Raw genomic sequence first — 12,637 nt, forward strand, 5'->3', positions numbered from 1 at the left:
GGTGGCACATTAGTCACAGATAAGTATGTTCCCTTCTATCAAGTCTCCGGAAGGAGCTTGTATGGTAACAGTTTAAGTGGTCTTTTCCTCAAGGCCCCTGGTTTATAAGTTCCTCAAACAAAGTTACTGAGCTTGCACAAGCTTACCTTCTGGGGCCCGAGAGAGCAATCATCACCCTGGAGACAGAGTTAAAGGGCTCTTTACTATATAACCCAGAACATGGGATAGGTTCTCCTCAATTTATCCCCTGGGACTCAACTCTCCAAGCCCAGCAACTTCCTGCCACAAGCGGAACAGAAGGTGGTGCAAGGTGGGGACCTTGGCCTATATGATCCATAAGGTCTGACCTCAAACTGAGAAGTACACAAGGTCTCCTACAGTGAGCTAAGTCCTGGGAGATGGAAAATGTTGGCAAATCAGCACTTATCACTCCAGCTAGCCAGTGAATTCCAGAGACTCCCAAGGGAAAATATACTTTGTCCCTTGGTGAAAATCTCCCTCCCTTGCCACAGGGACTTTTCTTCTTTCAATGCTGAGCCCATCCATTTCTCCTGTCCATTCATGTGCGTGGGTGCCAGTTCTGATACTTCTGAAAAGTGAAGTATATTGACAAATAATGTGCCAGAATTTTCTCACTTTTCTGTCCACACTGCTTATCGATACAGGGCTACACATTGCCTTCATTCCACATGAAGAGCTCCCAGTGATGTCAATGGACACTGTTATCAAAGACTGGGTGCAGAACAGGGCTCATAGAGTGCAATGCTGCTGCATGGTTCTCTCTCTCTCTCTCTTGCTGGTGAAATCAAGTTTTGGTAAAGAGCAGCACTTCTCCCAGTGCCTGGCCAAGAATAAACACCTTCATTATATAGCAGGGTGTCCCCATTGTCTTCTCCTCAGCTAAAACAGGTGATTTTTTTTCTTTTGTGATCACTGAAGATTACTCCAGGGTTCACAGACATGCTAACCACTAGCCAGATACCAACAGATAATAATACTTAACTTTATATAGTACAAGACAGACATCACAGTCACTAGTTAGCCCTATGTCTATGGCATTGGAAACAAACCTCACGTCCTTCTATTCCCTAAAACACAAGCCTCTTACACAAGATCCTTTCCACTAACTCTCACTACTAGCACACCCATCTTAATAAGGACAAATGCAAAGTGCTCCACTTGGGAAGGAACAATCAGTTTCACACATACAGAATGGGGAAAAAAAGCAGTCAAGTAGCACTTTAAAGACTAGCAAAATAGTTTATTAGGTGAGCTTTCGTGGGACAGACCCACTTCTTCAGACCATAGCCAGACCAGAACAGACTCAATATTTAAAGCACAGAGAACCAAAAACAGTAAGCAAGGAAGACAAATCAGAAAAAGATAATCAAGGTGAGCAAATCAGAGAGTGGAGGGGTGGAGGGGGAAGGTCAAGAATTAGACTGAGCCAAGTATGCAGACGAGACCCTATAGTGACTCAGAAAGTTCCCATCACAATTTAAACCATGTGTTAATGTGCCGAATTTGAATATAAAAGCCAGCTCGGCTGTTTCTGATTTGTCCTCCTTGCTTACTGTTTTTGGTTCTCTGTGCCTTAAATATTGAGTCTGTTCTGGTCTGGCTATGGTCTGAAGAAGTGGGTCTGTCCCACGAAAGCTCACCTAATAAACTATTTTGCTAGTCTTTAAAGTGCTACTTGACTGCTTTTTGTTTTGATAGGGTATAGACTAGCATGGCTTCCTCTCTGTTACTATACAGAATGGGGAGAGACTGTCTAGGAATGACTACAGCAGAAAGAGATCTAGGGGTTATAGTGGACCACAAGCTAAATATGAGTCAAAAGTGTGATGCTGTTGTAAAAAAAGCAAACATGATTCTGGGATGCATTAACAGGTGAGTTGTGAATAATACATGAGAAGTCATTCTTCCACTCTACTCTGTGCTGGTTAGGCCTCAGCTGGAGTATTGCGTCCAGTTCTGGGCACCACAGTTCAAGAAAGATGTGGAGAAATTAGAGAGGGTCCAGAAAAGAGGGACAAGAAGGATTAAAGGTCTAGGGAATGTGACCTATGAAGAAAGGCTGAAAGAATTGGGCTTGTTTAGTTTGGAAAAGAGAAGATTGAGGGGTGACGTGATAGTGGTTTTCAAGTATCTAAAAGGGTGTCATAAGGAGGAGGGAGAAACTTGTTCTTTTTGGCCCCTGAGGATAGAACAAGAGGCAATGGACTTAAACTGCAGCAAGGGAGGTTTAGGTTGGACATCAGGAAAAAGTTCCTAACTGTCAGGGTGGTCAAACAGTGGAATAAATTGCCAAGGGAGGTTGTGGAATCTCCATCTCTGGAGATATTTAAGAACAGGTTAGATACATGGCTACCAGGGATGGTCTAGACAGTACTTGGTCCTGCCATTGGGGCAGGGGGCTGGACTTGATGGCCTCTCACTGTCCCTTCCAGTCCTAGTATTCTATGATTCTCCTGAGGCCTGTGGCTGCTAGAGGGATAGGCCATTCGGAACCGAGAAATGTTTGGACAGGACTGACATTGCATGCAACCAAGGCTATTACGAGATTTGGGCTGACAGTGAATTTGATAGATGTGGTATACACAGATACTGGTGTTTCTTTGTTAAAAAACCAACTTGAGGTAAAACAAGGATGTTAGAATAAAATAGTTTGGGAGATAAATTAGGAGCAATGAGTACTTTATGTTACATCCTTCTGTTGCTTTTTCTGCTACCCTTCTGTAACCCATGGGCATGAAAATGGCACTCATCTTGCATAACCATGGAAGCCAAATTGATGTAAGTTATACTCTTTTATTACTTATGAGCATATATACTCATTCTCTAAGGTTGTGTCCACACTAAAAAATAACTTAGAAGTAGAGTGTCTACACACATCCTACTTTGAAGCTAAACTTTGAAGAAGGGCACTACTCCACTCCAGGAATGGAGTAAGGACTTTGAAATTGGGCCCCCTACTTTGAAGTTAACTTCGAAGTAAAGGAAAATGTGTGTAGACTCTCTGCTGGCTACTTTGAAGTAGTACCTAACTTCAAAGTTAACTTCGAAGTTAGTTCCTAGTGTAGACGCACCTTAAATGATTCAAACACTTTGGCAAATCTAACTGAATTTTCCATGGGGTTAGACAGAGCAAGGTAACCTAGCTGTCAAACATTTCATATAAAACCTAATACTAAGCAACAGTAATATCTAAGCACTGGACGAATAGCTAACCCAAAAGTGATCCATTTGGGGCTTTTCAAATTAATTGAAAAATGTTGGTATTGTATTTTAGCACAAACAGTCCAATTGTGCAGCTGCTGAACAAAAGTTACTTCTGAAATAACATACTTGTAGTGCTGTTACAGCTCATTTTTATCTAAAGCAATTCTATTTATTTTAGTTTTTTTCCCAATTTTTCCATGACCCCAGACATATCTTAACTATAAAATGAATTTGGAAATAGATCCTTCCATTATAAAAGAGATGTAAAATAGCATGAGATAGTAAAATGAATATCCTGCTTTTATCCATCAAATTCACAGAATTCCCCCTTGTTCTCATCTGTCAGTGCTGCTGCTTCATGTTACAAAAGTCTAGTCTCAAAGGAAAAGTCAAGTTGCAAAAAAAGTTGCAAAAGCAGCCTTCCCCATTCTTTCCCCTTCCCTAGTTAATCCACCCACATTGTAAACTTTTAAGGTCCAAGATTGTGCAACTTGCACGCCTTCCCCTACTGCCATCCAAAAAAAATAATAGTCAGAAGCACTCTTATTACAGCAGTGGCACTAGTGTTACTCATTCATTCACTTTCAGGAACGCTCCGAGTATTTATTAAGGGCTTTCTGGATCTGACTCCAATAGTCTCCTCTCTGCTGAATTCTGAGAGACCTTTAACTCGAGAAGACTCAGAGTCTTCTAGGAAACAGCTGCGGAATGCTGTCTCAAGAAATGCTTTCTCTGACAATTCTGCTTTGGGCTTTCTGGTCTTCCTCCTCTGCTCTGAACAATGAGGACTACGATCTCATGTACCTGAATTTCGAGAATGAAATAGAAAGTGTGGTTCCTGCTACTGAAGAAAGTAAGTGGATTTAAACTAGTTTTGTGTAATTAAATAAAGGATAGTAGTTTCTATAAAAAACAAAGAGCAGCTATTTAAATCATGCTTTTTGTTACTTAGCTCTTGTACCAGTTATTGAAAACAGACCATTTTTCAAACAAAACAAAAATGCTTTGTAAAGGCATATTTTTTAACACAGACAGATGATGCAAATACCTTAGCATGTCACTACAAAGTCTCTCTCTACTCTGTATTTTCCAGTTCACCCTTATAAAAGGAATATTGGGAATAATGCTGTGATTCTTAGAACAGACACATTGCCTTGTCTTCTGCTTTAATTCTGTGGGAAAGCACTGGCAGTTTAGAGAGCACAGACAATAAATTAAGAGAGATTTTATTAAATAGCTCTTTGAAAAAAAATGAGTGAAGAGAAATAGTAACATCTGTGTCTTGTACTTCAGGTATTTCATGTGATTGCCAGAGAGAGCACACAGAATGGGACAAACTCTTCATCATGCTGGAGAACTCACAGATGAAAGAGAACATGTTGCTTCAGTCCATTGATGAAATCCTTAAGGTGGAACTGCAAACGCTCCGAGCAGAAATGATCCAGTTTGTGGCTAACTTTGCTGGCACATGCACTACTGCTATTGAGAAAGTCACCTCCCAAGTGTTGTCACAGGTGGACCAGACACTCCAGAGGAACGGCAATCACATTCAGGAGTCCAAGATGCTTCACGAATCTGAGCAAAGAATGGTTCTTGAAGAGATTCTGCAGCTAAGCCACAATGTATCTAACAGACTCACCCAGCTGGAAAGCATTTGGGAGAGGACAGCTGAAGTGGAGACAGGTTTTCAGCGGCAAGATAAATCCAGTTACATGGGCAGAGATGACAAGTTCATATTGAACTCTCTGTGGGAAGAACTACAGCAAACAAGGGCTGAAATGAAAGAATCACAAAAGTGGGCAGCCCAGCACTTACTGCCAGCTGGTAAGTCTGTGCCAAGCAGCATTTGTTAGAACTCTCTCTTTTAATACCCTGTCCAGAGCAGCAATATGCAATACCTCAGATAAACATGCTTATTTCATGGGATGACTGCACAGGGACGGTTAGAAGCAAAATGTGTGTGTGGTGGGGAAAGCCAGTCAGCTCTTCATAACAAAGAGCTGGATAGCTTTTCAAATTTGGGGACCAAAGAAGAACCTAGTCAAAGTTATTATTTGAGTAAGTCAACCCCAAGCGTAATTCTGAGGCTAGGAGAGGCTTCCAAACTAAAGCTGTGACCAAAGAGCAGTAGACACATTTTAAACAAACTAACTTATCCTTTCCCTTCCCAGCTCCAGAATTTCACATTACTTCACATAAACCTTTCATTTTCTCTATATATTGCCAGTCTTTACTTTTTCTAATCCAACTGCTGCATCTCACCATCTCACCAACTCTAACTGAGCACTAGGAGCAGATGTAAATCTGAGAGCAACTGATAATGTCAACAGGCATCAGCTAATCAAATGTCATGGTTCTGGGCAAACACCCATCACCCTTCACAGATCAGGAAAAAACAGCTTTCCCCATTTATATTGTATATAAGGTTTCTTTCTTTCTTTCTTCCTGAAGTATGAGGCAGTGTTGGAATCTAAGGTCAAGATACCAGGCTAGATGGACTCAGCTGACTGATCTAGTTATTTCAAATCCTGTGTTGCAAGCTTTCTGTACGTTGTTGTTATATGGTACCTGACTAAAGTAATTAGAGAAACTTAGGGATGGGAGAATAAACTCTTTTATATTAATAACTAAAGAACTGTGTGAAATCATGATTCTTCCAAATATAAAGCTTAACCTACTGAAGTTCTGTAACTACACCTGTAATAAATACTACCAGAATAATGATTCAGTGGGCCAAATTTTCCAACAAAGACAAAAGGAGCATGGTACAAAAATGCATGCACATTGAAATCACAAAACCCCATATTTGTGTGTGCATTAGGGAAGTGAGATGTGCAGATACACAGTTTGTGCTAGTGAATATGCAGTGATGCTATAAATAAGAATTCTTACAAAATGAGTATCTCTTGCAGGTATACCTCTCACAGCTTTGAGGATGTAGCCATAAATGGAAACAGTAATTCACACTTGAACCTATTAAAATAATATTAAAGCATTTTATAAACTTGACCAAGATGTGTTCTACAATGGTCAACCATGAATTTCATTTTAATTTAAAATAGCTTTGCAACCAGAACCAACAGGTGAAAATAGTATACAGTATTATACTAACATGGAGTGGGGGAGGAGATTGCACAGAAAGAATCCAACCAGGAATATTCATTTTGCTGGCATAAAATGTTGTCTTTTTCAGCACTAATGTGATGGTTATACATATTAAGCCTCTCCCACAAAATGCCAGACTCATACTATGCAACAAAAGTGACACTTCTCATTTGGTTTTCATTTTTGCACATTTGTACCAACCAGAGGGCAACAGCACTTAGTAATAGTATTCTGACTAGCATTTAACAATCACATTCCAATCTCTGTTCCACTGGATGTGAATCTAGAATAACTCCATTGACTTGATTAGAACTTCAGTAGAATTATTTCTGAATTACAGCCAGGTAATTGAGGCAGAATCTCTCTCAATATACATTTTACAGACAAAAATCCTAATATGATAGAACATAAAATAAATAAATAAATTTACACACACACACACACACACGAGCCATAGGTCTCTCATGAGAGTTTTTCCGAGAGAATTTCCAGCAACTGGTTTTGATTTCTCACATCTTGAATTACTGCCAGACCCACTCTTAAGGGATTTTCTGAACATACTTTTGTTGTTCTTTGATGAAGCTGGTTTTAATTTTGTTTAGCCCTTGATAATAAAGCCAGAAAGTCTGCTAATTAAAAAGCTGTTTCAAGATAATATTCCTAACATTCTTAAGACGTGTCTATCCACAGCTGCTCCCCAGCATTTGCTCACTCCCCAAAAAGCCAATGAAAAATATTTATGATGTTGGAAGTTCAAAGCAACCAGCATATGAAATAGTACAGCAGTCTAATTCTGGAAGGCAGAGAGAGTCTTCATTCATTAAAGCCAAGATTTTAGGACATATTTTGGACATTTTAGCTTCTATAGCATGTTTAAACAGGAAATGAGTCAGACAGTCAGCTGAAATATTAATGTATCATATTTTAACTAGACAACTGTATTGAGAATGTCAAATATGCTTGCAGATTTATCATTTGTTACTTTTCTTTCTTGAGTGGATTTCTGTTACTGGCTGTCACTAATCTACTTTTTGTTATCAACATACGGCTCGTCGATTGGAGATGGGAGAAGAGCTTTAAAAATTAATCTTTTTAGTTCATTGATATTAATTTTTTTTGGGGGGAGCAATTTAGAGCAGTTGCAAGTTAATGAGTAATACCACTAAATCCAAGTTTGGAGCAGGGGCAGGGAGTTTTGGATGCCCCTCTGCATAGCTCTGTCAATGGTCCCCACACACACCTGCCTTTCAACACCCATTATTCCAGTGCACTCCTGCAGAGAACACTGCCCATGACAAGCTGTGTAAAGATAAAATGGTGTGGACAGATATTCACAGAGAACCAGGATGAGCATACTGAGCTCATTTTCACTTGGGAACTAATCAGGATTTGAATCTATTGTCAGCAGGTGAAAAGTTGTTCCTGCAATGTACTGTGTGCCAGATTCCATTCACAATTACACCAGTATAATTGTCCAGAATAAGTCCTCTGCTGTCAATGGAGTGGCTCTGAATTTACACTGATATAGTTGTGTTCAGAGTCTGGCAGGGTGGGCCTTTTGTTTCCACTCCTTTCAATACGCACCTTTATGGAAAAATATTAAGAGATAAGTGATAGCATTTTCTTTACTTATAATTGTATTTATCTGAGTCATAATGTCTTCATGCTATACGGTGTTCAGAGCTGCAAGGAAAATTTTCAAAAGTAGCTAAGTGACATAAGTGTGTAGGCACTTATAAGCCTAAGTCTCTGGAAAATCAAAGTCACATAGGCTAGTATGTCACTTAAAAAATGTCCAAAGCTGTAGCCATAATCTAATACGGTAATAAATTGTATTCCTCTTTATCATGCATATAGTATGTGATCATAACTATCCAATGCCTGTGTTGTACAACCTAAGGAAGAAATTTCCAGCCATTCTAACTCAGCTGAACCTGTTGAGGTCACTGAACTCCTCCCATACCAGCAGCATTGCTCTTTCCATGAAAATATATTCCTAAAGAGAAAATAACATTGAGACTAAACAAAAGGACACACATGAAACAACATGTTTCATGGTGCAGGTATGCTGTACATTTTTATAGTCACTTGTTTGGAAAGACCTGCCTTATTCAAGCAATGTGATCATCTCAACCCCATAGCAATACAAGGTTCAATGCATTCAATCTATCACACATTCCTATAATATTGTATGGTTTGGGATTTTCAAAGGAGCCTAATTCATTTGGAAGGCCCAGCCTAAAGCAGTAAGTTTATGTCAAGAATCCAAACCATGAATGTAAAAATATTTAATCTTTTGTAGAAATTAGCTGGGGTAGAATAATACTTTAACTCTGTTTTCTCCCCACAGGATGTGAAACTGCAATTTTATTCCCAATGCGTTCCAAAAAGATCTTTGGGAGTGTTCACCCAACTGTTGAAATGAAGCTCCAATCCTTTACTGCCTGCATTTGGGTCAAAGCGACTGAGGTGCTGGACAAAACTATCATATTCTCCTATGGAACAAAGAGAAATCCATATGAAATTCAATTCTATCTCAGTCGGGAGTCTGCAGTACTTGCTGTGGCTAGTGACCGGAACAATTTAATTGCCTCAAACGTAGCTTCTCCAAGCCAATGGGCCCACTTTTGTGGCACCTGGAGCTCAGACAATGGGACCATATCATTGTGGGTAAATGGGGAGCTTGTTGCTACCACCTCAGAAATAGCAGAGGCTCATATAATTCCAGATGGAGGAATTTTGCAGCTAGGCCAAGAAAAGAATGGTTGCTGTGCTGGAGGTGGATTTGATGAAAACTTAGCCTTTTCAGGAAAACTGACAGGCTTTAATATCTGGGACAGAGTTCTCAGCAGGGAGGAGATAACAGAGCTGTCTAGAGCAGAAGATTCATGTAATATCAGGGGCAATGTTGTAGGGTGGGGAGTTACTGAGATTCTGCCACATGGAGGTGCTCAATATATTTCCTAAATTCTGAGAAACTAGATCCTGAACCAAAGAATTTTCATTAACAACAATAAATCAATAGATACAAACACATAGAGCCCTACACAGCCTTGAGTGTCTAAATTTTTAAATGAACCTCAAGAAAAATAGTATTTCAAGGTTACAAAAAGATGTTCAAAGATTGGATTTAATCTTTGTCTGCTGTCTTGGCCAAACACTGAAAAAACATGTCAGAGAATAACATTGGAAAAAGCTGTCCTTAAATATAGATAAATTGCTATCATTCTAGCTTAGTGTTTTCAGATTCATAGCCAATGGAAGCTACTTGTAATATTTGAGAGCAGAATTTGGCACTTACATTCATTGCTATACACATGCAAACAAACGGCTGGGACTGCTTTTATATATCTGACACAAAATTGTTGCATTTTCTGGGATTCATGGTTTGTTGCTTTCATATTGCTAATCCACTCTTACAGATGAAACGTCTGTGACTTATAACGCTTGTTGTTTATTACACTTTGTTAGTGGTATGTACACTATCATAAAGTTATTTATGCTATGGATTGTCCTAATGTATACCTAGATATATTATTCCCCCTTTTACACCAGCGTTACCCTTTCAGAAAATACAGCTGTATTATATTGTAAATGGATTGTGTAATAATTTTATTGAAATTATTTTTGTAAAGTTTTCTTGTAAATAAAATACTTTATTAAACTGACACTGTCCACAATTTGTCCTGCAGATGAATTTTGACAGTGATATAACATTGTATTCTGGTTTTCTCCTCAAAAGATTTGTTTTTATTCCCTGTGTAAAAGAGAGTACACATATCTGTATCTCACAAAAGAGCCCTGACCCTGAAGGGTCTGAGAGGTGATGCGTTCTAAACATTCACCCAGGTTAGGTATCTGTTCCCTGAAGGCCACCCAGGCAATGGAGTCATTTTGGGGCAGTTTTTCATCAGAGGAGACTGAGGTGTCCTTAAAGGGGCTGATACCCCCAAAATCCATGTCCCGATGAGTTAGCCTTGTATAGCTTCCCTCTGTAAAAGGAGTTATCCAGTCTGGAGAAATCCCTAAAAGATGACCACTATATGCTCAATGCTGCCACTGTTAAACACCCAAAATTTACATTGAAGTTTAGTATTCACACAAGGTCAAAATTCAGTTAGAAATCCCACGTAACTGACTCCACCAAAGCCAACAGGAGTTTTGCATTAAGGAAGATTGACTCACAGCTTCATTAAGACCTCAGGATTAGACCAAGTAGGAATAGCAGGTGCTTGGCACAACTCAGGCTCAAAACCTCAAATTATTATGCAATTTACTTAGTACTCTGGAAAACAAGGAGCTCTGCATTCACTGGATAACTTGTCTTTGGTTATGATCCACCTAGGTTTTCTCCCAGCGTTCCATTTTGAGAACCACATGTGAATGAACCAAAAACTTCAAGCAAAACTTCGTGTGGACAATCAAATTGTACTGATTTTTGATGAAACAACAGAGAAGAATTTATGGTTTCTAGGTAAATACAAACTGACCCAGGTCTGTATGAAACTGGCTAGGTTTGTTAAAAAAGTGTATTACAAATTTGTACCTGAACCCACAAAATTTACATAAGAATGATCAGACTGGCACAAACCAACAGTTCACAACCCCTTATCCTGCCTTCCTACAGTGGCCAATGCCAGAGGCTTCAAAGGCAATGAGCAGAACAGGGCAATCATCAGGTGACCCATGCCATGTTGTCCAGAGCATGGGATTACATCCTGGCTATCTTGGATAATAGACATTCTTGGACCTACCCCCCATGAACTTGTCTAATCCTTTGTGTAATCCTGTTAATGTATGTGCTAATTATGCCAGCTATGGCATCATGGCATCTCAGAAATACAACACTTTACAGGAAATAGCCACTGACACTATAGTACATTCATTTATTTTGCTACATTTGTCCTATTGTGACAAAATGTCTTTTAGAATCTTACTGGAAGCTCAGTGATAATTTCACAATGGGTGAAGATTTCAACAGATCATTATGGGGAAGAGAGTGAGATTTGCCTCTCTGTAATATAAAACAGGGTTCACACCACTAAATCCTTGAATCTCCAGGATTTGGAAGAGGCCAGGACCATCCATATTAGTTCTTGTGTTCCCTGCTCACTTGCTTCAGCTCCCTGGCACATTGGTTGAATCCAATGGAGTTGTGCTGACCTGAACTCCTCCATCAATCACTTCTTTAAAGACAGGGGATGGGGAACTTCCACTGCACAGATGGTTACATAGAAGATTTAAAACAATTTGGGGCCATATTAATTTTTAAGTGGATTCCTCATCAGGCTAGAAAGGGAGAGGAATGAATATAGAGCACCTATCCACCCAAACTATCAGCTCCCATCACTCTTAGGGTACTGAAACAGAGAAGATGGTACTCCCACTTCCATGCTGAAGTGGGAAGACCAGGACACAAAGACTCTTAATGTTTACACATTTCTGTGGACTGTCTGGCCCACAGTTGTTCATGAACACAACTGTAAAATGGGTGAAAGCCAGTACTAGTTACCACCTGGTGGCAGGAAAGAGCACACTCTCACCACAGTTTATAAGTAACTTAATGATTTGATATCAAACTCTTTAAGGAATGAATTGCCATCCATCTTAGCGATCCATAAAATAAATGGATCTGAAAGATGCTTACTATATAGAGAATGTGCCTGCTTGAGATAAGACCTGTCCTCTTTAGAATAACATCACCATGGCAATTCGACCAGTTATTTGTTAATGAACAATCCTCACTGGCAGAATCATTATCTGGAAAATAAGGCCCTGTCGTAAATGGAATGATTTCAGCTAAATCTCATTACCTTCTAAAAATAGGCAGCAATATTTTGCTTCTTTACCATAATAATTTAAACCCACAGAAAAAAATTTCAAAAATGTAGCCACAAAATTCTTATTATGGACAACAGCATGTGTAGGAATAAGACTCCACTGTAATGCTTTAAAAATTTACCTCACACTCTCTCACAAAGCGGGTTGATCTTGCTCCCACAGAAGTCAGTGGAATTTTGCCATTTGCATAAACAGGAACGATGAAGGCCTGATATGCACAGTGTTCTCTCACATTACTAATTACTATGTGAAGGCCATTCATATAAGAATGGATTAGTCACTGTCTATACAGACAGGCTGCATCTACGCTGCAGAGATGTTCACACTACAAATGTCCACATGGAGCATCCACACAACAAATGCATTCTGTCACAAAACTGTCAACAGACCGCAAGTTTTCTTGGGAGAGTTAAATTGCTCCCGTACAAGGCATAGCGCCCCTGTTGACAGAATCTGTAAACAGAGA

General features: G+C 39.4%; 2 protein-coding genes across 10 annotated transcripts in view; one reads left to right on the forward strand and one right to left on the reverse strand.

Moving 5' to 3' along the window:
- The window catches only part of VEPH1 (ventricular zone expressed PH domain containing 1), a 168,996-nt gene that overhangs the window by 128,230 nt on the left and 28,129 nt on the right, over window positions 1-12,637 (reverse strand). The window contains exon 5 of one of the 9 annotated variants that reach the window (XM_075004266.1): window positions 6,090-6,198. The exons of the other annotated variants lie outside the window; for them this stretch is intronic. Within the exon in view, the coding sequence (XP_074860367.1) occupies window positions 6,098-6,198 (101 nt within the window). The 3' untranslated portion in view covers window positions 6,090-6,097. Of the gene's footprint in view, window positions 1-6,089; window positions 6,199-12,637 lie in introns of those variants that run through there. 9 annotated transcript variants of the gene reach the window in all.
- Window positions 3,841-12,596, forward strand: PTX3 (pentraxin 3). The gene is made up of 3 exons (XM_075004267.1): window positions 3,841-4,078; window positions 4,519-5,049; window positions 8,681-12,596. The coding sequence occupies exons 1-3, from the start codon at window positions 3,934-3,936 to the stop codon at window positions 9,295-9,297; spliced, it is 1,293 nt and encodes a 430-aa protein (XP_074860368.1). The 5' UTR covers window positions 3,841-3,933; the 3' UTR covers window positions 9,298-12,596.

The sequence above is a fragment of the Carettochelys insculpta genome, chromosome 10 (assembly GCF_033958435.1).
Source record: "Carettochelys insculpta isolate YL-2023 chromosome 10, ASM3395843v1, whole genome shotgun sequence".
Taxonomy (NCBI): domain Eukaryota; kingdom Metazoa; phylum Chordata; order Testudines; family Carettochelyidae; genus Carettochelys; species Carettochelys insculpta.